Raw genomic sequence first — 26,729 nt, forward strand, 5'->3', positions numbered from 1 at the left:
TGTTAAGCCTCTGTAATTGCTCTTAATTTTGACTAATATTCTTCCATTACTTACTAGACTGCTCTAAGATACACAAGTGTACATGTGGGTTGCAGTCTTCTATATTTAGAGGAGATAAGGCTGTTGTCCTTGCAATGTTTCAATGTGGATAATTGGTTTCTGTCTCTAAAATCATATTGAGTCTTTGGTTGCAGGAAGTGGTTTGCACCCACTTTGGTGTGGGTGTGATGAGTGATAGTACTCAATTGTGCTTTAGTATCCTTCCAAAAAATAAGATCTTTATTATACATGCCTATTTAACTCATAGGGGTCTGAATTTATATGTGGAATGAAAGCTATATTTTTGGGCCCATTGCAGAGTTTCTATTGCATATTAAGACTTTTTGATCACTGTTTGATGGGAAGGGAGTAACAATTCCAAGTAGTGACTGTATTTTAAAGTGTTTGGACCAAAATTACCATGTATCAGCTGTTGTGTGTAACTCTCAATGTGAGTGTTGTTGTTGTCCTCGCTCCAGGCTACTACAGGGCAGTAAACCATGGAACAGGTGCACAGACAGTTGCTGCAAAATCTGATGAACTTGGGTCCTAATGTACCTGCATCCTCAGCCTGTATGCCCTCACAAATTTATGAAGATGGTCTGTTCTTTATGTAAATGAAGCATTTAAGCCAGAGGTGGTCATGGGCAGCAGTAGATGTTCCCATCTTCCCTGGAATCCCCCCACCCCTCAAATGTCAGCCCAGTCCTCAGAAGAGGGGTTTGGTGGTACAGTTTCGCTCTTCTTGGACATAGTAAAACGGAGAGCAAAGTTTTTTGCTGTTTTCTCTATTGTTAATAGAGAACTGTTAATTGAAGAGCTACAAAGAACACAAAACTCCTGAGAGACTGTCCCTTTGGAGGGAGTGAGTCCCTTGTGATCCCTGCGATAATAATACACTCACATGCATCAAGTATTTCTGTGATTTCCATTTCATTCAGGCTAAGGGAATATTAGGTTTGGGGTGTTATAAATGATTAGACTGAAATTCTTCTAAATTTTTTCAATTATGGAAATTGTTATGTTCCACTAATAGCCTTCTAAAAAGCAAATGATACTGAAAGCAATCTGGTAAATAACTGCTTTGTTCAGTTCATTGGCTTTGTTCATCTCTGCTTCAGATTTTATTCATACAAATTCTCTCCACTTATTGAAAACATGACTGCTTGTAAGCATGGTGGTGTTAGATGGTCCTTCACTAGTAGCTTTGAAGATACACCAAGATGTGTCATAGCCAGATCCGGTTCATCGTCACTTTTTTCTAAACCATCTACTAATGAGGTGATTTTTCCCCCCCCTTGTTTACATGAAGCGCAGTTTCAGACTAGGCTCTTCAGGCACGTGTCTTGCTTCTGTCAAAATGCTGCCAATAATTTCAGTTGAAGAGGATAGAGCTATGCATGGGAAATGCTTCACAACAAAGCTGATGGACGGATCTGGCATAAGCTTTGTTTTGTACTTCTGTTCTTGGATCGAGAGCTGAGAAAATCTCTTTAATTTCCTGTTCGATGAATATAGTAGATGTAATATTCTTCTCAGGCAGGCTTTTTGTTGTAAGGATGTGAATGACATTGGGGTTTTTTTGCCCCAGGTACAGTGTTTAAGTTGTCAATAAATAAAAATCACAGTAGGCATTTGGAATGTCTTCTTGCAAAACTTAGGAAAGGAATTGTACCTGCCTCCATGCTTTGATTCATGCTAGATCTTCTTTTTATTTTCCACAAAAATAACCTTGCCCTCTGTAATGTGAAACAGAAAAGCTGGTGACAAACCTTAAATTAAAATCATTTAGAAAGTCAGAAAGCGGTGAGAAATATATCCCAGATTCCCTGCAGGACCAGCTTTTCTCTCATTCCATAACCTACTCAAATCCACTCCACAGAGGCAGAACCCACTGGTATTCTGACAACTTTTTCTTATGCTTTATTTGGGTTTTTTTAAGCCTGTAATGGAACTAACAGAATTGCTTATCTTGCCCAATGAGTTTCTAAATGAGTTTCAGTTGGGAAGTTGCATTTAAGAAGTCAGAATTTCAGTATCCCCTCTGTATTTAAGTGGGTTATGATAGTGTGCCTCAGGGCTCAGTCCTGATGCAGTGAAATAACTTTATGGAGAGTTACAGAACAGTTACACCAAGTCTTTGAGGTCACCCCTGCTTTGGCACAGGCCAGTAGAAGGAGCAGTATTCACTGAGAGATGTCAGGCACTCACTTCTGGACGTTTAATGAAGCCTTCAAAAAGGATCCTTTCACCTTTTACTTGGAAGATTCATAACCCAAATTGTTGGCTATTCATAGGACCTCTTTTTTCAGGAAGCCCTAAAATATGACTTCTTAAATTTATTTACTTGGATTCTTCTCTTTAATTTGTATGCACAACAGTTTGACTCCTCCAACAATGAGATGATCAGCTGGCAAAGAAATGTCATTCTGAAATGCAGCCCGGCTAAAGCTGTCACTGGATGGTAGTGTGAGCTGTAGTCCGTGTTGGTAGAGCAGAGGATGAAAATTACATTACACAGTGCCTGTCTGCTTTTTCAAATTCTGCTATTGTTTTAAAAATCCATGCCCCACATGTCAGTCATGTCTTGTTAAAACAAGGCCTCTGACCAAGACCCTTCCTTGAATAAAAATTATTCAATGTAATGTGATCCAAAACCTCACAGACCAGGAACTCCTCAAAACCTGGCATGGGAGGAATTATTTTTTTCTTTTCTTGTCTTGAAGTTAATATATGCAGCTTCTCAGGCATGAGTGGCTGAGGGGAGGAAAAAACAGGTTGTGAACATTATAGTTCATCCAAATGCTTAGGAATGAGTAGTCATGTTTTCCCAAATTATGCAACTGATTCAAAAATAATGGTGTATTTCAAAAATTATGCCTTTGGGATTTGTGCCTTCTGGATAAAACACTCATATCATTTTCATGTTTTTCTCAGCATTCCAAGAACTATAAAACTACTATTTGAAAATATACCAATAATTCCTAAATATTCTCTTTTCTTCTTGTTTCTGGCATTTTCACTGAAATGTCTAACATCACCAGAACTGGAGAATTTAGTAGCAATATAACTGATGTAAACTGAATTTCTTCCTTCCTGTGCCCTCCCTCTGCTCCTGATAAAATGTTGGAATGCTTTGGTAATGTAGACAGTGAGGGATGACAGTGGGAATAATTGTGTCAAATAAGTTTACTAAATGCCTCTAAAACCTGGACTACAGGTTGTTCAACACAAAGGCAGAAATTAATGTGACAGTTAAAAAAATTCCTTTGCCCACTCAAATTTTAGAACAAAACTAGAATTTTTTTTTTTTCTTTCTCAAAATCCTGCCACCGTCTTCAGGAGAGGTAGGGTTCCACTCTGAAATTTCTATGTGCCTTCTGTGCATGTGAAAACACTTTAAGTCTTGGCACACTTTAGTTAAGAAATAATCCTCCATTTTTCATCACCCTGAAGTTGATCAGCCAAATTACTCATGGTGATATGTTGTGAGGAACCAAAACCAAAGCTCCTAGAAAGGATCAGTATAGTAAGTGTGCTTTTCCCTGTCACTGTCATATCTGCCTCATCGACCGGCATCAAGATTGAAATGTTGATTATTGGAAGGTATGGCTGGGCTGGCGTGTTCCCACAGTGGGGCGTTAGCCCACGTCAAAGACACTGATCATAAGACTGAAATTTTGTTCAGTTTAGGCTTGGACAGTTTTGGTTTCCAAGTAGAATCCGTTATGATTTGCAGGTGGGAGAGGTGGTGCTATGGAGGAAAGAATTTGGGGAGCTCTGGTACTTCAGCTACAGCTTGCCTCTAACTAATAAGTTCATGTCAGAAAACTGTGTGTTAACCAGAATGAAGTAGGATTTTCTGCATTCACTGAGCAATTTAAAGTCTTGCTTCCGAATTCCATGGTGTTCCTGGTTTCCAACCTTTGCAATAACGTGATGTAGAAAGGAACATGTGAGCCCTTGTGTGTGTTATTTACCATGTTGCTTTGTCTTCCTTTTCCAGCACTTACAGAACCCGGCAAACTTCCATAATGCAGCAACAGAGCTCCTGGACTGGTGCGGAGACCCCAGAGCCTTCCAGAGACCGTTTGAGCAGAGCCTGATGGGTTGTTTGACGGTATGTCCACTCCACTGTGGTGGTGGTTCCTGTTCTGGTTGTGGTTTATACTGTGTGCAATCTGTCATGGCCAAGGGAACTTGATTTTCAGAATCTGCATTTTGTGGAACTTTTTTGTCGTTTTACCTTAAGCAAATGAAGCTAGACCCTAACAACAGTTTATTTGACTCCATTGCTTAACAGGAAGCAAGAAGCAGTAACAAGAAGTTAAAGCATAAAAGGGATAAACCTTTTTAGTTAGATTACTTACAAATGCACAGTGTAGGTTGCTTGTTATGCACATACAACATTTATTTCATAGTTTGAAATTACCAAGTGAGCCATGTTCTTATGGAGTTAATGGACTTTTCAGGTATTTATTTTCCTTTGGTATTTTTAGTAGGACTGAAGGACTACTTGTCTTCTATTCTAAGTAAGCTGTGCTTTCAGCTAAACAATGTTACTGACATGCCTGTTCAGCTTACTTTGTTATGTGTATTGACTGCAGGTCTAATCCTGACATACTAATTCCAACAGTTTTATTGATTTCAGTGCTTTTCTTTCCATTCAATTTTTATTAAGACCACTGTAGTTCCTAAAGTAACTTCATTATAATGCATTAAAATACATATTTTTGTGTGCACAACAGCATTTTTTGTTTTGAAAATTTTATTTCCCGCACATCCAGCAGCAGCAGTCCAAAATTGTTACATGGAGTCAAGACTTTAGAAGAATTAAATCATGACTGGAGCAGGAGTGTTCAAAAGTTTCACTGCAACTTGCCAAACAAGTTGATATAAATAAATGGTCACAAAGGAAACTGAAATTCTAAAATGATCAATGAAACAGCCATCATTGTATTGGGGGGGGGGGGCAGAAGCACGGGGGTTATTTTCATGTATACATAGCTGATAAAGCAGACACTAAGACTGAGACTTAGTTGCCAGAAATCCAAATGTTAAGGAATGGCTCCATCTTAATGTGCTCCAGTGTATAGCATCCCTCTGATTTCTATGTCAAAAATTCAGAATAAATCCAGTGATATAAGGAAGTGCATATAATTCTGCCAATCAGAGAACAAATGAAATAAAGGAAGTTAAAATGTTAGTATTTTCCAAAGGCAGGATATTTAACAATTCTGTTTGAAGTAAAAGTTATCTGTAACATCAATTATGAGAAAAGGAACATAATATCCAATATGACCATACCTATACTTTAGTTATGCTTTTTTAAAACTTTGCTAGCATTTTTCAGGTTAGCATTTGGGAAAGGAGACGTTCACCTCCAGTATAATTAGGCAGACTGTGCACAGTATTTTTCTGCAGCCCCCTGCTAGAACAGTGTAAATCTGACCTGCAACTTCCTTGCTGTTTCAACCTTTTCTTTCTACGTAAGCAGATCTGCAGCCCTGCCCAAGTGCAGGGTCAAAATAAGGTCTGACTGCCAGTGATTCACTCTGTTCACGGAGGGTACGGAAAGTGATCAGGAAAAGCTCAGTGAAAACTAGTGAGGTAAAAGACACCATACTTTGTTTTCAGTGTATTGAAATGAAACTAGTATCTTTCTTCTGACAAGAAGGAAAGAAAAAAATCTTACTATCTAAATACTGTTAATATTTGAACCTCATGTATTGCTTCGCTCCATAGTTCTCCCTGAAATCTGAACAGGGTGGTATGTTCCCCATTCCCAAGCTTGTTATGGGAGAGAACTATCTGTAGTGTAGGACTGACTGGCAGCAGCATCTTTATCACATTTTGTAATCTCATTATATTTCTGACAAGGAAATAACACAGGAACTTAACCAGGTGGCTTGTTCTGTGTTAGATAAATGCACGGGATTTGCAGAATGCATATAAACTGCAATGACTATGTTTCTTGCTCTTAATTTTAAAATCCCTCTAAGGAAGATATTCTTTAATTTTGCACTAAGGACATCCCTCTTCTTGCTTCCCTTCAAACAGGCTTAACTGCATGATTTTACCCCAAGAAGTTGACACTTCCTGTATCTTCTTAATACAATAGCAGTACAGGAGCAAAGTCTCCTCTTATTTTTTTTATTTTATTTTTATTTTACTCCTAAATTCTTTCTTTATTTTACTCAAAAATTCTTTCCATCTGAGCTTGCACATATGTAATTTCTTTCTAAAAGGTATCTTTTCAGGCTTGTTGTTCTCTTACAGGAAAATGTGTTTATCTAATTTTGTTTAACAAACATAATAGAACTCCAGCCTGTTTCTAGAGAAATTATTCAGAAAGTTCCAAATAAGTAAAAGACAGCTGAAATACTGGAATGTCATGAGTAGCTTTAACGTCAGTTTGCTTAGGTGCCTGTTCTATACTACCAGGTACAAGTTTTCTTTAATACCGAAAAGGTTTATCAGTGTCCTTCTTTGTGAGGATTATGTTAAAAGAAAAATGAAAAATAAGTATGAAAGTCTGATCAGCCACTGAAACAGAATTACTGTTTTATTTTGCCAGTCTTTAAAATGACCTTCAAAACCAAATTCCCTTAAACATTCCATATATTTGGGTATACTCTTTAAAGCAAGTCATCTCTCCCATCACTACAACATCTGAGATGGATGGTTCCAGAAGTCATTTAATTTAGAAATTCTACAAATACTAAAAATTCTTTCTTACTTGTAAAGCTTTCCCTCTGTAGTATTCAGAATGTTGTTTTTTATTTTTTATGACATTCTGTTCTGTTAACTCTCTGACCAGGGAAAAAGTGGTATGCTAAACTCTTCTGGAACCATCGAGGGATATGAAATCATCATGTCCTACGAGTGGATAACACAATATATACTAATCCAATTTGAAACATATTAATATGTCATGACTGCAGAAGGACAAGCTCTCTCAGGAATGTGCAAGCCATCCATTCACACAGTGGAAAGTTCAAATGCATCAGGTGTAATGACAGAGCATCAAAACTGATCTGTTGTTTTAAGAATAGCCAATTTGATGGTACCTCTGGTATAACAATTCTTTGCATCATTTAAGTCTCATCTGTAGTCTTTTGCAAAAATTAACCAATTAGATTTAATCCTATTAATAAAAGAAAAATATGCTTACAGTCTTGAAATGATACTTTAATTTAAGAACTGGTTCCTAGAAAGTTGTTCTGTTTACCCAACACCCCATCTTGGTGTCGGGACTGTGAGTAATGTCTGGTTCACTTAATAACACCTGTATGTTTTTATTCCTGTTGCCCCTCTTACATACCCTGGATAGATGCAGAAGTTTGATCTTAGGAGTATTCTGCCTGGGCATTAGCAGTAAAGCTTCCAGCTTCATTTATGGAATTGCTGGTTTTGATATAATATACAGTGTGTGTATATATATATATACACCCATACATATATACATATATATATAGGCTGTTATAGAAGGTTTTCTTAAATGTCAGCACTTAGGGAAATCTCAATGACTTGACAGGTTCATGCAACATTATGTGTCTAGTGTTTGGTTTTCCTTGGTGATTTTTTTTCTCTTTTAGAATATATGTGCACAGTAAACATACTGGTTATTAGCAGTACATAGCTTGATATTACTGGAGCTACATTTGCTACTATGGGCTCCAGTGACATTGTATGCAGTATAATAGGAGTGATTTTCTTATCTCAAGAACAAACTCAGCATTTGTTACAGCAGCTAAGGTCTGTAAACTTCATTTAACTAGTTAAATATTTTGTTATATAGTATCCTTTAAATGATTGCTGTTATAGAGGTGAAAGAATTTCTGTTTATAGTAAGAAAATTAGGCTAATGCTGTGAAGGCCTACGAATAAAACAGGAGTAATTTTCAGTAATTTGCAGTGCAAGCAGTCGAAGAGAGAAGGTTTAGGCTACACAGGTGAGCCAGTGGCTTGTGCTATAAAAGGAAAATATTTTTCCATGAACTAAGCCCTAAAAGCTGTGCCTCTTCTGACCAAAATGTATCTGACTGCATATGCATTGTCATTATGTTCAAACAGTTCTGGCAGACACTAATTCTAGAGGTTAACTTTTTGTACTTACCCATTACAGGAAATCACCAAAGTGAGTGGGTAATAAAAGTTTATAAATAAAACACATTTCAACAGATAAATAAAAAGTCAAGGATGGAGTGGTAAGCTTTGCATCCGTTTTGTTCCTTGCAAGCTACAAGCTACAGAAAGGTTCCCTTAAACAGCTTTTATGGAACTCATGCAAATTAATTATGATCTTTCTGAGAGACAATAAAATCTCTTCTAACTGGCTAAGAAAAGCTAGGTGTTATTTTTCAACAGTAGATATTTTCAAATCAAATATAACAGTCTGTAGGCCAGAAACTAAATTATAATTGAAATCATTGATTCTATAAATTATTGAAACTGCAGTGGATATGGTGCTCTTTAGTATGTAATATTACTTCTTGCATAGTGTTATGGGGAGCTGATTAAAACAACCTCCACTTTCCACAAACTAGATATAGCCGTGTTTTTATTAAAAATTTCTGATTCTAGCACTATATTACACTATGGCAAGGCTGATAGTCTTGATAAATTTAAGAATATCATTCTCTAAAAATGTACTGTAAATGGCATTACCTTATGGTCTTCTGAAAGAAACAGGTTCAGTTATACACAGCAGTTAAAAAAAAATGAGCCTAGTCTGGTTGGACAAGGTTGTTTCATCTGTTTCTGCCTCTTCTGAGGTCCACTCTAGTCTCGTCCCAAGGGTCTGCTTTTGCCAAGCAGTTTAACATGTAAATGATCTTCCTGGAGGCATTGGCTATCATTTGTGGTGGTGCTGCAGCAGAAATGGAAATGAAGGGACAGCTGAGAGCAAAACGGACAGATTTACAGACTTGTCTTCAGTGAACGACAATAAAGGCACTGCCTTGTTCTCTTCCTGTGCTTCAGCGTTACGAGGCACTGAGTTTATTGTTCTTTAGGGCTCTTCAGTGTGTCCAACAAAGAAATAAAGGGTGAGAGAAGCAGAGCTGTGTGCAGTTGCTCTGTAACTGTACCTTGGGGCTTAGTCTAAGAAATTAAAATCCAGCACTACCACAGTTTTGGACAGTGGGAAGACTTTAGGTATGCAGGGTGTGCTTACCTGAGCTGACTCCTGGTGAAAGCACTGAATGTAACAGAGCTTCTCTGGTGGAAGTTGTGGTCTCTGACCACTGTGGTTAGGATCTGTGTCTCTCTTTGCGTCCAAAAGATGGCACTTCCTACTCCAGTTTGTCCACAAAAATCTCTGCTGAAATAGTTATTAAAAAAACCTTCCCCCCACCTCCCCTATCTTAAATGTTGTATGTTTTTCTCTCCAGATGTTGAGTCTACCTCAGTCATCAAATGTGCAAAACAATGGTACAATAATCTTTTGAATTGCATTTCTCATCAGGAAATCCTAGAATTGGGACTAGAGATTTTTTTAGATCATTTTAAGGGAAAAAAGCTATCTGTTCAGTTTTCGTGATACAGAAATCTATTTTAGCTTGTCTGATATGTTATGGAAAACATAATTGATTTCAAAAATACATACATACTAAAAAAACCTAAAAAATACAAGAATAGCATCTTTCAGTAAAGTTTCCACAACAGGATGCCTCATACTGCAAAAGCAACAAGTCAAGCTAATGCTAATATGTTCACAAGGTAGCTGCTGCTGCATTGACTTCACACTTGCCTGGGTTCATTCTGTTTAATGCAGAAAAGTATGTAATGAAAAATCAACATGTGACATTCAAAAAATCAGATTTCAAATCAGATTGAGACCTGAGCATGAGTAATTACAGAGGGAAGAGTTGGTTCAGCATCTCTCAACCCAGAAAATGGGAGGTTGCAGCTGCCCATGAGAGCCCTGGAAATATTGCATTTAGGTCTTTGTATCCAAGACTTCCAGAGCAGAAAGTTCACGTGGAAGAAATTCTGTTTCCATCATCCCCTCCATGCATCTGTCAAGCACATGGCTTTGTGTTTGCAGTGCATCACAGCACGCCAGGGCTGTGTACGTGCTGTACCATCAGAGTACAAGCAGCAGGCACAGAACACTCTACTTCAGAGCAGCTCATAGTGCTACCAAATAGCTCACTCAGTATTACTGATTGTCCTATGACCTCATGGTGTTCTAAAGCCCTTTTACCTTAATTTTGTTAGTCAAGCAATGGATTATTTTACAGCCTTAAAATATTTGTTTGAGATGTGCATCTATCCAAAGTAAAATGCTTTTTGAATTCCCTTATCATTTTCTTCATATGACCACTGTATGCTTCATCCAAATCATTGTTCGAAGTGTGCCAGGACTCAGGTGGCAACAGTATTGCAGTGACCCAGTGATCAGCTGGCTTAATTAAAGTGCAATCCCTGCCTCTTTTCCTCTGGGAAAAATTTCAGATGGAGAGGGTTGAGTATAGTGACCTTCTCTTTGATGTTTATGGTTGCTAGAGACATGCAGAGGAGGGCAATAGGATGTAAAGGAGGAGGAGATACCCTTATTCTGCATGATTTATGTCACTCTTGCAGGAAGTGTCAAGAAGTACATGGCAGGCGTACTGGTTTATTTTATTTTGAAAATATGGTTCTTATCCACCTAATGGGGTGGGAAATAAATTTTAAGAAAACCACAGTTTGAACACAAGGCCTCTGTAAAGTCTCTTACATTTGCAGAACCTACTTAATGTCTGTTTTCAAGCATCAAAGGCAAGAAACTACTTAATGATATATAACTTCCCTGACTTGCTTTGATTGTCTGTATTGTTGAGGCAGCCCTTCTGCAACTGGAGTGTAAGAATCTCATCAGATCAGAACTTCAGATCACAGATTTCTTCTTCCTTTTCCCAACCTTTTTTTTTTTTCCTGTTTGAGGCAGATCGCTATTCATGTTGCAAAATTCCTCAATTTGCTTCCTGTTTATCTGATCTTTGTGTGTTACTGAGGGGGAAAAATTACCATCTACATTGCAGAATTCTAATTACAAAATTTCTGCTGTAGTCTTCAAACTGCATTCAGATAATTTCAAGTGTGCACAAGTGGCTGAACATGGAGCTGTCTGAACTAGCAATCAGCTGGCATTTTTAGTTTTGAGCAACCAGCAAATTGAATTCGTAAAATTCATTCTGATGCCAGCAGGGGGGGGTGCTCTTGACTGCTGCTAGTTAAGAGATTCATTGAAAGTGCAACATAATGGGAAGGGAGTTTAGAAATAAGCAGTCATATAGCTCTCTTGATTAACAGGCCTGTTAGGTTGAGAGGTACATTGTTCCACTACTTTGTAGTGTGATGACAAGCAGGGCCGGGAATGGAGCTTACCATGGTGTAGCTCCTTAGCCTTGCAAAAGAAGAAAGGAGAAAAAAGAGAAGGGAAAAATATTGCAGGTAAAGTCAGCAGAAATAAAATATGTTGGTAGCTGAATTTATTTGCTTTTCATGTAATTAAAGCCTCATCTCATCATTTTCTTCTCACTGTCAATGACCCTGAGAGTTCAAACATCTGGAACTCAGCAGAGCTGTGTCACAGGCAGTGAATGCAATGTCTCCTTTATAAATGCTGTTTATCTGAATCATTCAAATTAATGATTTCAGAGGTTTGGGATGATCAGTTTTTCTTAATGGCAGCTGGTGTTATAATAATGTTTGTTTGCAAATAAGGTATATGTTCCTTTAAAGACATAGATTGAAATAGTTACCAGTGCCATGTCTAAGTTTAAACAAAAGCTAAGTGTTACAAGTGTGTGTAGGAAATAGGCTAGCTTTTATAAGATCTAACTGTCTGAAATGCTATTGTAGTACAGCATAGAGAAATATTAAGTGTTGAACCTTGGGCTGGCCAAGCACCTCTCTCAATCATGATAAAGAATGATGATCTCAATTTATGATTGTGGTACTGGCAACTATGTCTGTTATATTTTTTTTAATGCACTACTTTTCAGTGGAATTTTATGTTAGGTATGCTTAGGTCGACCAAGATACACACTTACAGCATTGCAGAATGAAGTCATGGTTGAACATGTGGTGCCAGCTGCATTTTGTCTGAATTTTTGCCGGTGTGCTCAATTTGAATTTGCAGTTAGAGAAGGACTGACTATGTTTGCAAGTGGGACCACAGCACTTACCTGTTACATTTAATGGATTACTGAAACCGTGTTGCCTTGATTCCATCTGATCAGCACCCGTACCTGAGTAAGATCAAAATCACAGGAAGTTTCAAACGTGGTAGGATTTCTGAGGCGGGATTCAGACTGAGCTGCATGGCTCCGGTCAGCAGCAGGTGTCAGGTTTGGCTTGGGAAGGACCTAAGGGAGCCTGCTGTCTACTCTTTTTCTCCAAGCTGGAATGAGATATAGATACTGTCTGGTCTGCTCTAAACCCCATTACCTTCCAAAATCCAGAGATTGATAGGTAGCTCATTCTGGTGCTTGATGATTCTTAATACCTTGGATATTTTCTCAGTGTTTATCCTAAGTCATCACCAGATGAATATCTGCTCCTAATTTTCTATTTGGGTGTTTGATTTTTCTTTCCTTTCTGTAGTATTTCATATGCGTCTTTGGTCTGGTTTTTGGAACATTTTTCCAGTTTATAAGTACTATTTTAAATTCTTACCCTGTCCTCTTAAAGGTTTGCAGACTTTTTGCCTGAGAAACCATTTAGAGGTTTTGCAGTTTACTCTGCTTCATTGTCCAAGTCAGAACTGAATGCGTACAACTTAACTGTTACCAGGACAAGTTATGAATTGACAGAGGACAATTAATAATCTGAATAAAATTTATGCTACTCTCATCTGGGCTATATTCCTTTGTTACAACAGTGTTATACAAGGCAATGTCAAAAGGCATATTAGAGTTAAGATATGTTAACTTGTCAAAGAGAGAAACTGCACAGTGCTGATGGATTCATGATGATGTTCTGTATTACTCACCTAATATTTGTTTAATAATTTCGTTTTTATCTGTTTTGGATACCTGTACTTTCTGAGATTCACTTTTTACTGTCTTAAAGCCAGAGATTTGGTGCGCCCTCAAGGTCTCTGTCTTGAATGAATTTCTGAAGATAATCATTAGCAGTTACAAGGTTTGCCCAGGCTAGTTCCTTTGAGGCCCTGTAAGGTAAATTTCATCAGGGTCTACTGCCCTGAATATATTAAACTTACCAAATGTCTTGTAGCTAGTTCTTTGTGTTTTCTGGATCATGCACCTATGACGCATTTGTCGTCTTGTTTCTGAGAATTCTCAGTGTTTATTTAAAAGGCCAGGATGTCCCTTGCATACACGTTCACTGGAAGAAAGCCTTACAAGTAAAGTACTGAGTGAGCCATGTCTGACTTGAGCTGTGGACAACCTGAAACAGGATCATTGGAGGATATATGATCTGTTCCATTAACTTCAATGTTGAAATAAAAGGAAGTCTTTGGGTGTCACAATTGAAAGAAAAGCTTTGAACTTTCAATATGGTTAATACAAAAATTTGTAGGCCTCTAAAGAAACTGGAAATAAATGTACACTGCCCTATTCATGTTGACCAAGGAGATTGCTGAGGAATGGTGTGCAAAAGCCAAGAGCTGAGGTAGAAGGAACCAGAGAAAGCCCTCGTGAGCACGGTTCCACCAGTTCATCTTATAGAGCTTCTTTCCACAGAGTGCATAGAAGAAAAATTTAGGTGGAAAATTACTCTTGGCAAAATGGAAATTTTATTAGAAATGTCTGCTTTCTATTAAGTATCTGTGGGTTTTGTTGTTCTTTTGAGAGGAAGAAGGGGTTTTTTTGCAGTTTGTCAGTGGAAGCACTTCCTTTCAAATTTAGATTTCTTTTTTTTTTAATGGGATTTTTTTTTGGCTAAAATGAGTTTGCAATTGTTTTCCCTCACACTTTCCTTGAAAAAGTAGAGTAATAGTTTGACTGGGTGACTTCTGTATACTCGTAAGTTCAGATTCCACCTTTCATGCTTAGTCTTCTGCAGTGCTTGCTGGGGTTCAGCCTCACCCTCTCCGAGGTGGGTGTTCACAGGCTGTGCCATGGCCATCAGTGCACTCAGCCCTGGGCTGTGCACCCTGGCACCCAAAAGCTCTGCTTTCTGCCACACCGAGTCACACAGCACTGCTTTCTCAGGTGGGGGAGATTAAGAAAAGCAAACTGATGAGAAGTGTAGTGTAAAAGGCTTTAGACTGATCAAGGCTTTGCTGTCTATTCAGTGAAGACATTGCAAGCAGGTGTTGACCTTTGTGTGTTTTACAGTTCTCTGTAGTTCCTGAGTTACCTAGAACAATTTTTTCCATAATTAGCAAGATGTCAGTTGAAAGTGGTGATTTGGCCTCTGGTCAGGAAGGTCTCAGTATTTGTAGCTTCATGTTTGAAAGTGAATCAAGCATATAAACAGGCAATGCATTTCCTAAGTTACTGTGGGGTCACTGATTATCAGGTGTATCTGCCCTCATTCCTGTCCAGTTTCAAAAGAAATAGTGTAGTGATTATGTGCTTTTTAAAAACAGAAATTGGGAGGGCCCTTTCTCTGTTGTTTTACAGACCTGATTGACACTCTGAGACTTGTTCCTCTGTGATGGTACAGTAGATGATGGCTAAAGGAGTTTAATTAATGTTTGCACATTAATGAGACATTGTTCTCAGGAGCCTTTTACAAGATGGTTTTTTAGAAGAGCTTTTTGTCTGCTTTCCACTCATGCCTCCCCTAATATCTGCTTGTTGGTAGCTGAAATACGGTGATACTGGAAGTAGGAAAGAAGAACAGTTACATTTCCAAGTTATGTAAGTCTCTTCCAGATTTTATGGCAGCCCACCAGTCTTCACTCCTGTTGCTAATTTAGCATGAAACATGAGATATCTTGTTCTGCCCTCATTTTTTTTTCTTGTGAACGCTTGTTGTTTTGGGGTTTTTTTAATGTTGTTTTTGCAAGTTTGGACCCAGAGTCTCACCTACGATATTAACAACACCCAGACTTTTGGGTGTAAAGGATTAAAGGCTGATCTACTGAGTTGGAGATAATTTTTTGTTTATCAAAAATAATGGCATTATTTCTTTTACCCTTTTTTTCTTATTTGTTCTAGCTTAAACATAAAGTTGTAATTGTAAAGAAATGAGATAAAACAGTAAGTGTGTTCTAGGCTTGTATATTATTGTACTGATTATCCTCAATTCTCATTTCTTTTCCCTGCAACTGTCTACTCAGTTTTGAGGTTGGGAGGGTTAAATTTAGGGAGGGGACACTCCCACCTGATAGTCTTGTGGCTGTATAAATTCTAAAGTAATAGGAGCAAGAGAAAGAACAAAAGAAAAAAAATCTACCTGGGAACTTCATTTCATACTAATTCTTTTTTAAGAAATATATTTGGTTCTTAATTGTAAATTAGAAAAGTACATGTTGGAAGAAGTTCAGAATAATGTTTGTAGATTATCACATATGTTAATTCTTCACTCTGTGCTACACTGTAGCCTTTTGCTGGTATCTAGTTCTAGAGACAGATAATTGCAGTGTCGTTAATTAAGAAAGAGGCTTTCAGATGAAGATAGAGGTGGCAAAAGGATTTTTTTTTAATATTATAAACTGTTAAGGATTGGAACTTTCTTTTGCATCACAGAAGGACATGGTGTTCTGTTTCTTGTACAGTTCCTTGACCGTGTTTTCAATGCAAAGAAGTAATGGCAATATTAAGAATAATCTGTTTTATCTGTGCCTCTGAGTCTGAAGTCATCCTGTGCCACTGCAAGGCAATAGAAAAGCTCTGCTCTGTATAACTTCAGCATCATTTGGCAGAAAAACTGTGGTATTGTGTTTGTACTGTGCAGATTTTCATGAGGATACATTCTTGGCTGATAGCTGAGTTGCTGGCTTGGAGAAATAGTTGACTCCTTTTCATCCTTAACTCCAGTCTTTGATTTGCTTGGTTTTGCTAGTTCTTCTAGATCAGTCAACAACAACAACAAAATCGTCTTTCCCTAATTTAATGTGTTTGGCAAATGCTTCTTTCACAGGCCTGTGTATTCTAAAACTGTAGTAAATGTGCTTCCCAATACGGTATTGTTGAAATGCAGCAACTGTGACACTGATCAGGGCGTGGGAGAACACTATCCATCAGAGTGGAGAGGGCATTTTGACCTAAAGGACCTGGGCACTACCCTTGAGAACAGAGCCAGGAACTGTAAAACAGAGACTGAGGGATTTCTCATCCTCAGGTCTCAAGTACAGTAAAATGTATTCTGTACAATCTTTATATACGTTACTCATGCATTATTTCTTCTGGCTTTGTCTCTCCAACTTTCACGGAAGTACCAGGCCTTTCTTCTGATGAGTGGTCAAATAACTGGATCACCAGAATACTCCTGTGTTCAGTTTGCTGTGCTTGCTTTGGAAACTACTGGACAGCAGTGCCTTACACCATGTTTGTACTGTGGCTCTTGCAGCAGATTCTGTTGTCTAACATTAGTGCTGATAAGCAGGTTGATGTAACTTTGCAAAGAACTCAAGTAACCCCTAATGAAGCTTTCTCTCTTTCCCTCTGCAGGTGGTTAGTCGAGTGGCAGCTCAGCAAGGATTTGACTTGGACCTTGGATACAGGCTACTGGCAGTATGCGCAGCCAACAGGGACAAATTCACTCCAAAATCAGCTGGTAGGAAAAGCCTTTTTTTGGGGTATTATTGAGTCTTGGATGCTCATATTCTGGATAAGTGCTACCTGCAACTGTCTTGCGTTCTTCAAAAAAACCAAAACCAAAAGCAAACACGTATTTGGTGGTAATAGTGCTGTTGCTGTTAGCGTTTCGATGACATGCTCTTCTGAGGAGACATGACTTTGGAAATTCATGTTTTCCCCAATTGGTGCTGTTCACTGCCCTGTTTGATCTTATGGATGAAATGTTGCTTCCAGAAGCACGGATGTTCAGTAATTTTGTGGTGGGAATGAACACACTCAGACCCCTCTATCTTGGTAAACCATTGATTTTCTGTCATGTGTCAGCTTCTAAATCTTTCACATTCGTTCTGCACTTCTGATATATCTATTGCAAGTCATTCCTTGACTTCATATGTCTGTGCAAATAAATACCATGGTTTCTCGTACATCTAGACATTAGCTTTAGAATTTTGAGCCAAGAGCAGTTAGCAATGCTATTGGTGTAGTATTAGATAGCAGTTTTTCCAGTATTTTACAGCAATAATCTGTTACAGGGCTCTGATCAAGTAGCAATATTTGATCATGATGTATTGCCATTGCTCTTCTGTATAGTAAAAGCAGAAAACACACTTGAGGGTCTTTCTGCTGCTCACATGTTGAATTTAACTGGAGCATTTAATTCTGGTACTCCTTTTCTTAGCTGATGAATGTCAACATAATGTGCACTGGCTTGGAAAACAGGAAGATAATTGTTCCATTCCAGACTGAGCATGGATAACTTTTCTGCTTAGTACTAAACTGGTATGCAGTCCCCATTTTAGAACATCAGCAAAGGTTACCTTCTTCCAAAACAGTGATTTGTAACCAATTTATTGGGTGTTAACATTTCTTTTCATGTTCCTTTTATCTTACTCATGGCTACCTTTTGTCCTAAGTGTTCTAAGCAGTTCCTCTGTGCAGAAGTGGCTTTCACATCAAAGCATGTTCACTGAATTTACTGTTTTATTTTTTTGTGTGGGAAGGGATCATTAATCTTACTAAATGTTGAATAAACTGTCTGATTTTCATCCGTAAAAACTGTGCAGAGGATAAAACATTCTGTTGACCAGGCACAGTCTCCCTTTCTTCTGAATTTCTATTAAGATTATCCATTAGCTAGCTATCACATCTGTTGTTGTTTGTTTGTTTGTTTGGGTTTTTTTTTTCAAAAAATGCTTGTCAAGTGAGACTCTCCATCTATGAGTGCGTTATGTGACATGTTAAAACTTTTCACATATTTTTAAAGAATATAGCTATTCCCCCATCTTACTAATTCTTCCTGGCATGTCTTTTTATCAGTGTGTTGGTGAAGGTGAGGTTGTGAGTCTCTGTATCTTTTCATGTTGTAGTCCTTTTCCTTTAGGGCTTGCATGAGGGGGTAATCTTGAAAAGTGCTGGTCAGTCATGTCCTATAAAAGCCCAGTGTCAGTGTTTGATTTCTGCCAGTAATTACTTTTTTGGAAATATATGCTTTTTTTTTTTCAACTCATTACCCTAGCAGTCTGGACAGAGTGCAGTTTTTCCATTGTTAATTGATATAGTACTGGGAAAACTGGTAAATCATGTGCTCTTCTCTCAGTACATTCTAAAACCCTTCTCAGTCCTGTGCTTTTCTTCCTATTTCCTACTTGCATATATAATAATTTATTTTCAGTGATCTTAAATATTTGGTTTCATAAGTAATAAGTTTTACTAAGTATACCATTGTTTCACCAGTTATTCCAGGGATTTTATCATGCCCATCTACACCATGTTTTTCATGCTCTTATTGTCTGTGTTAAATACTCATATTTTGGGGCATACCATAACATATTTTGTGAAATGCTACCAATATCTCTACAAATATCTCCTACTCTAAGGATGTCACATTCACATGCAATCTATGAGAGCTAAATCACTGAATGGGCAACTTGAAAGACTGACAGACAAGGATTACAAATGTGAGGTCGTTTCAGAAGTTATGGACTTTTAAAGAGTTAATTTCCACATCTCAGTGCATTAACATTTTCTGATTTCTAATGTAGCAGTGGCTCTGCTCTCTCATTAAGATTTAAAAAAAATGTTGAGATTGTCCTTTGTTTTTTTTTTGCAAACTGTGCATCACTGAAAGCTGCCTTTCGTGATTTGCTTAAGTTGTTGTCAGGTATGCTGGCACATTGTTTTGAGTAACTCATTCTGTTTTTCTGTTACATACGTTGAAAGACACCTTCAACACTTCTTCCAGTCACTTTCCTACAGAAGTCCCCTGATATAGATATCAAATGGCATTAATTTTAATGAATAAGCATTTGTTTTTCCCTTCCTCTAGGCTTAAGGGGAATTTACAATAGTTTGAATTCATTCCACCAAGTATGAATTTAATGCTGCCAACGGGATCACTGTGGAAACATTTTTAATCCATGTTGTTTAGTATCTGACATTCTGAAATGTAAGGAGAAAAAATGGTTTTTTAATTAAAACACATTTGAGTAGGTGAACACTGGGGAAAATAATTGCCCCAAATCCTTTAAAGGGCCATCCACTATTAGTAGCTCTTTATAGCTTAGGACAAGGCTTGTTGACTGATGTCCTGCAGCCTGTGAGCCTGGAGTGGCCTGGCAGTGGTGGCTGGCAGGTTTTGCAGCTCTGCTGTGTGGAGCAGGTGGCCCACCCCAGCCTGATGTCCCTCAGGTCTCCTGGTTTGCAGAGACAGCTGAACCAGTGCAGTCAGTACTCCTGCTCCCGTTCTCCAGCAATTCCCACCCTAAGCTTGCTCAGGGACCTGTACTGGCAGAAGTAGTTTTGCTGGGATGGCTTCTTTTCTGTTTGACTGGCTCCCTGAGCTGTTTCTCTGCAGGGCCCCAGGAGAGTGAGGGTCCCCGTGGCAGTGCCTGAGGGTCTCTTACCGTAGTTGAAGAGGGCTGGAGCCTGAGGCTAAAGGGCAGAACAACCAGCTGCCAAATTGGCTCAACTCTGTGGGAAACCCGCACCTCTGGCTCATGCAAATGGCCCCACGATGTTACATCTCAGCTGGTTTAAGCTGCTTTGGTGGTAGCTCCTGAACCTCCCTGCTAAACTGAAGAGGTTGGGGAGTGCTTACAGGAGGTGCAGATGGCAGATCAGAGTACAGGCAAACACGGGGGGAAGCAGAGAGAGAGGAGAGGCAGGAGCCAGGTGGGGCAGCAACCTTTTCAGATGGCACAGCCTCAGCTGGGGAATTCAGGGGAACAGACCAAGAGCTGTCAGTTCCTTAGCTTCTCCCATCCGGGACCGTTTGGTGTTAGGAGGCAGTGTTTGATGTTGTGCTTTTTAGTCTTAGCCATTGAGATGGTTAACAATTAGCTAATACAAATTGTTTTGGAGAATGCCTGGAGGGGAGGCTCATGCAGCATGAAAAGTATTAAAAAGTTGTCATGTGTGTTTTTAAATAGAAATGATGATTTAATGACTGTGCCTTTTGTCTCTGCTTTCTGGTGTTTGTACCTGAAATAATAGCTGCTCCCTTTTATTCTCCTGGCCCATGCTGCTGCAACTGGGCTGCTGCCTCAGCAGGAGGTCTAATACAGCGTTTCCCACCCTGAAGACAAATGACAAAGCCTTTAAAATATATGTGTCTCTTTTGGTGACAGCTGCTCCCCAGACCTTCCACTGCAAATTCCTTTGCCTTGTTGTGACACCTATAGGGGATGGCCCAGCAGGTTGGCTGCCTGCCTGCTCATTTGCTTTCATACCGCAGTAACCCGAGCTGCTCTTAGTATGTGAGTGCATGGCTGTCTGTGTATTCCATTTTTTCTTCCTTAAACCTGAAGACTTTCTTTCTGAATAGTCCTTGCTTGGACCTTTTATGAGCATATCTCCTGCTTTTGTCCTTCCTGTAAAAGATTTGAAGTCGTTTGGTAGCTTTATTTTAGGGTCTGGTACTCACAAGAATAGAGTTCAACGATTAAAGTGTTTATTAAAAAAAAAAAAAAAAAAAAGAGGGCAACGAAGGAAGAAAGAAAGGGAACAATTTTCTGTTCTGAAATACTTTTTTTAAAAAATACTTTATCGAGCTACTGAAGTTCATTGCTCTTGTAGCTACTTTTCTACTTTTGCTTTTGTCAGGAGGCCAAGCTGAGGCCAGACAAGGGGACGACAGGATGAGATCATACAGGGAGCTTTGTCAGAAAAGGACAGTGTTCAGTATCTCTGTAAAGAGAGAGAGGGAGACAGGAGCCTGAGGGCAGAACTGTGCAGAAAAGGTACTTCAGCAATCACTGAGAATCTACAGCAAACAAATGCTGTGATAGCTTGGATGGGCAGCTAAGTGTTGGCTGTTCGATAGCAGAAATAGCAACCCTTTTTGATACTGCTTTGTTTTCAGCCCCTTAGACTCTGCTTGGTGTACTTGTGATTTTACCTTTCAAGAGCAGTATTACTGGATAACCTTGAAGCATAAAAATATACTTAATATGAAGCATAAGCTAAAGCTTCATGGTTCTTGAGGATGTTACATTGCTTTGTTTATTTCTTTAGCTTTAATCATTGTACTCTAATTCTAATATAATAGGGCTCTACTTAGCAAGTATGATACCAAAGCTGTGAATAAACTGGACCCCAGGCTAACAAAGGTATATATAGTGAGAGCGCTTGCAAATGGTGGTGTTGGAACATTACTGGACAAGATACTGAGACTAAGGTATGTCCTGATCAAGATAAATTTTCAAAGCAATAGTATAGATTGGGAAAGAGTATTTTGGTGTATTATCAAATCAATCTTCAAGAAACTGTAGAAAATGAGAAAATAAATGACTCTGCAATGTGAAAGAAGAACAGGTAGAAAGTAAGGATAACCTCTATATTATGGGAGACCACAAGGCTAGATTAACACTTTGCCTAAGTTTCCACTAATAATGCTGTGGAATTATCTGTGGAGACAGGGCAAAAGGAGTCAGCTAAAAGGATTGCCAGCATACAATGGAAATTACTCCAGCCAGGGCTGAAGGGATCCCTCCAGCTTGAAGGGACCAAATGATGGACATGCCTGCATTTGGAAAGAAATAGCATGTGAACTGTCAGTCTCGTGCCTCACACCAAAGATTTTCAGCAAATCAGTCAAGTCAAAGTGGTCTTATATGACTGGAGAAGAAATACAAATGCTGTATCTATAATTGGGAAAGTGGCTGATAAGAATGAGAGCAGAGCAGAAAATGTTGGCTTGGGTTGTTCATGAAATGAAAGCTGAGGAGGGTTATGAAATGTATGTAAATACTAACAAATAACTTAGGAGCAAGAAGAACTGTGAAGATACTGAACTAGTGTTGGCACAAAACATATAGGTTTAAATTGAATAAAATAATTAAGGGGGGAATTCAGAATTATTAGGGCAGTGGTAATTGAAAAATGTTTTCAGTTAGAATGACACTGGAGAGGGATGGAGCAGAGTAAAGGCAAATGGAAAAGTCAAACTGCCTTTTTAAAGATAAAACTGTATGAAATTGTGTAATGTGGTTCTCGATGTAGCAGGAAGCTGGTTAAGAACCTTTTATCTTTGTGGTCCTAAATTCTTGCTATATTTCCATGCAGATGTCTGATTCATTGGTACATAGAGTTGATATCCTGAAACTGTCCACTTGACACTCCTCATTAAAATAAAGGCATTATTTTCTTATAGCTGTTACATTCTGAAACAGCTTTTGATGCTGAAGACTGAGTACATTTCAGGTGATCTCTAGGTTCACTTCCCAGCTGTTAGCACAGATTCTCACTGTGTGCCCTTGTCTGCTTTGCTCTCTGTTTTGTAGTTTTATATTTTTGAAGCAAGGATAATAATACACCTTCCATCTCACTTTTATTTATCTGGTTTAATTTAATTCAGTATCATGCAGTACAGACACTACCTCTTTCCCTGTAGGTAGATATTCAGTGCAATGGAGCCATGGTTTCAGCTGGGTACGTGCGCTTTGTTTTCGTACAGATAAAATAATTCTGTTCTGGAATATATACTTACACCTTTTTTGCAACCAAGTCTTTCCTAAAGATTTATAGTATAGATACTACAAATAAATGAGTAATTCATTCATAATTCATTTAGATTATGAGGTTAGGTTTGTTAGTTTCTGTTAATGAAGTTGGTATCTTCCCTTGACCAAAGGGAAGCACAGTCCATACTGCTGTTTAGTGGCAAGCAGCATTAATTCACGTCTGTACTCTGTGACGGCCATATTTACATTGTCTGCTGAAAAGGCATAGTAGGCTTTGCCCATTTTTCTTACCTGTGAGTTTACTCAGAACAAAACTCTAAAAACCTGCAGTTTGAAAAATGGTACCCTGTATCTTGAGCCTCTCAGGTTGGCTTGTCATAACAGCAGACTTGTCTGTATCAGCTCTCAAACATCTTGCGGTGCTGCATCTGAAGAGCCTGCAAAATGTGATGCTTTTCCCCACTAGGCCTTACTTGTTGGAGCTGCTCCTGTTCCCTCCGAGATGTTTGCTCCTGATGTATTTGGTCTGTCTTCTACTCATGGGAAACATGATCACACTTGTGTCAGATTTTCATTATTCTTGGTTTGCAATTCCTCTTCATCTTTATTGTGAGTTTGAGGACTTCATGACATATCGATGTAGATAGGTATTATTCTGCTGGAATGGAAATTCCCTTCCTTTTTGGCGTTCACTGTTCTGCTGTACTATGTTTATAAGGGATGTTGTGTGGCTGAGCTGCTGCTTCTTTATTCTGTCTGGTCAAAATACCAGGTGGTGTATCTGGCCTGTTCTTTTTGACATTTGACTGGGTCCTTGTTACCATGGTACCAGTTCTGACTTTGAGAGATGTCGCAGTAAAACTGTTGCCAGGTTGGAACATTTTTACACTAATGTCTTTACTGTAGCACTTAGGAAAATTGCAGACACTCAACTATAGCAACAAGCATGTTCTGCTGTTTTCTTGGATTTTTTGTGAGGCTGGTTCTTACCTGAATGCTCTCTTTGCTGTGGATTTGAATGTATAGTGCATAGCTCATCATGCAATTCCTGGGAAGAGTCTTTTCCTAAATGTGTCCAACACACTTTCACTTGGACTGGAACTGGCATTCTGCAGATAAGAATGTGTTTTCTGTCTTCTGCTTCAGGGATCCTGAAGCACATAGGTGTTGAGGGCAACAGAAAATTTGGTGATAGAGACAGCTTAAAGCTTGGTCTCTTTGTGAATTATGATATTTTCTGTTGCTATTTTGAGTAAATTACCTGTCCCTCTGGACATGAAGTAAGTCACAAATGAAAAGTAAGAGGGAAGGCAGCTGTGAAAGTGTACATATATTCATGAGAGAGAAGAAAGGAAACTCTTATAATGGCATTTGCCCTTTACAAGTTACCTTTTCTTAGCTTACAGCAATCAGTCCTGAACCTGTTCCCTTTTGAGCTGCAGTGCATCCAAATGTACCTCACTGCCAGTGCTCTCTTAGCAGCCTGTGTGTCTTGAAGGCATTCAGAGAAGTTCACGAGGAGTCCAGCTATGAGAACAGTAACATAGCAACTTCCATGGGGATCGGTAGCTTTTTTTGTTGCTGGAGGGCTGAACAATGAAAGCATAAACTGCATGAACAGATCAGATCAAGCTCCAGGACAGCAAGTTCACTTCCTAAATACAATTGAGATTCCACTGCTTAAAATTTCAGATCCATTCCTAATTCCTGCAGGCTTGTCTGCAGCATAGAGTCAGCCTGTTAAGAAAAGTTCTTGCTCTGAATACTCTAGATATAACACCCTGTGAAACACACTGCTTAATGGACAAGATGTTGTATGTAGTATCTCTCTTTTTAAAGAGAAATCTTTCCTAATGCTTGTGTAAAGTACACCTGTTAAAGTGTGCTGAGAGAAAGGTATTTACATAAGTGTTATGTGATGCAATACATTGATTTAAATACGAGTTAGAGAATAATCAAAGAATCATAAGGTTTCATCATTCTCAATAGTTTTACTTTGTATTAGTCTATGCCTTTCATAAAAGGGGATTCAAGAAGAAAGACCACAGAATAAAAGTAAATGAATTTGAAGAGAATTATTAAGTTCCCAAAACAAATGCAGTATTGTTTCTTATAACATATGCTGTTTTTCAAAGAACTTCAGTAGAAGTTAGTATGTTCATGTTTGATAAGGCTTCTAGATTGTTTCCATTTTCTGTATTGTTTTTGTGTCAGCTTACTTCAGTTTCAATAACACCTGTAAAGAAAACCATCGAATTGGCTTTCCTCAGCAGGTTTTCTGGATGCCAAGGTAAATAACTTCCTTTGTAATTTTTGGTAGTCTGATGAAAACTACAACAATATTTCTATCTCATTGTGAGACACTTCTGTGAATATCCTAATAAATCCAGACTTTAATTATTCCTTACAGTTCTATATATGCTAAATCATGCTTTGTAACAGTTATCAGTAACACCTGACTCGAGGAATAAATGGAAGAAATAAGATTTCACTCATACAACAACAATAAAAGGAAGTCATGAAGTTTAGTAGCTTAACAATAATAAACTCCAAAATGTGTGAATCTAACTAGAAACTTAAGTTGATTAGGATCTCATTTCTATGACTTAAAAAAAGGCTTTTAGGAAAGTCTGAATGTCATGTCCAAGAAACAGACCTATGTTGGTGTGTCTGCTCCTGTAAGATGTCTCCATAGATGCAGCTGTTGCTGGGGCTGAGGTTCACAGGTAGGATTTCCTAATGTGCTGGAAGGAAAAAATTATCAAGCATTGAGATTCCTGGATATTGCACAGTCCTAAACAAATCTCTTTGACTCTTACCTGTCTGTCTAGGAGGTATCTTGGTTGTACCTCTGTGTTGTTGCTGTGAATATGTATTTCTCATGTGCACTGTTACAAAGAACCAGTGTTTCTTTGTGTTTTGTGTGAACTGAGTGTCTACCCAACTTTGGAGATTCACTCTCAGCAAAACTTAATGTAGTAGCATTTCATGCAGAAAGTTAGCTTCTATGAAATATGTGATCAAACCAATGATTAATTCAACCCCCTCCAAGATATTTCTTATTTCTTTGAGAAATACCTGCACTTAAAGTGTGCTGGAGCACCTAATTTTAGTGGATAGAAAAAAATTCAGATTTTTAAATCCTGCCTGCCTGTGCGGTTGTTTCTTAAAGTCTTGCTTAGGCCTCTGTAGATTCAAACCTGCAGACACAAACATTGATCCCTAGTTTCAGGTTCACACATTGGTTTAAAATGTACATCTTCTAAAGAAAGTAGTCACAGGAAGCATGAATTTAAACATTTTTAAAGGCAAGTCTTAGTGACTTGGCTTTGAACTCAATAATAGAAGGCTGAACAGGAGGATGCTCCTGAGGAGATAGACTGAACACTAAACATCTGCGTACAAAGCAGGGTATATGTTTTGTGTGTGATACTTTCCCCTATGATTGCCTGGTCAGACCCAAAAGACATTAATCTTGTGCACTCTGGAAGATACTGTCTTTCCATGATAAGAAAACAAAACAAAACAAAACCACAAATTAAGTTATTTAGAGTATTTGCTACAGATACCATTTCAATTAAGGCAAAGAACACGAGAGACCTCTAAGTTCTGAGTGTGAAAAATTACATACTACTGGTCTAAACTGAGATGGGAGACGTTAATTGTTGGAAATGTATGGACAGTTGTTGTCTCCCCATAGGAATGTTGGAGTGGACTTAGTGGTCCTCAAAAAACCAAATACCATTGAAAGCAGTAAGGGGATTTTGCTTTGGAGGTCTGCCAAGTGTTACAGCCAAGTATGTTTGAAACAATCAGCAGTACCTACAGTAACCATGTCTTGACCAAAGCAAAAGCACCAAGGTACTGGAGTTGTGTCAACACTGAGCTCTCTTGAGAGCAAAAGCAAAGACTTCAGGTAGGTTTTTGTTGGAGACAAAATTGTGTTAACTTCCTTTCTCTGTTCTGTTACAACATCTAGCATGTCTTACAGGACAGAAAATTGTTTTAAAAATCGGATTTA

General features: G+C 38.5%; 1 protein-coding gene across 6 annotated transcripts in view; it reads left to right on the forward strand.

The window, feature by feature from the left end:
• Positions 1-26,729, forward strand: part of ZMIZ1 (zinc finger MIZ-type containing 1) — a 344,245-nt gene that overhangs the window by 199,687 nt on the left and 117,829 nt on the right. For all 6 annotated transcript variants that reach the window (XM_050335676.1, XM_050335717.1, XM_050335708.1 and 3 more), the window contains 2 exons: positions 4,046-4,159; positions 16,620-16,725. In XM_050335676.1, the coding sequence (XP_050191633.1) occupies positions 4,046-4,159; positions 16,620-16,725 (220 nt within the window). The remainder of the gene's footprint in view (positions 1-4,045; positions 4,160-16,619; positions 16,726-26,729) is intronic.

Source organism: Myiozetetes cayanensis, unplaced genomic scaffold, assembly GCF_022539395.1.
Source record: "Myiozetetes cayanensis isolate MyiCay16 unplaced genomic scaffold, myiCay2020 scf10, whole genome shotgun sequence".
Lineage (NCBI taxonomy): Eukaryota > Metazoa > Chordata > Aves > Passeriformes > Tyrannidae > Myiozetetes > Myiozetetes cayanensis.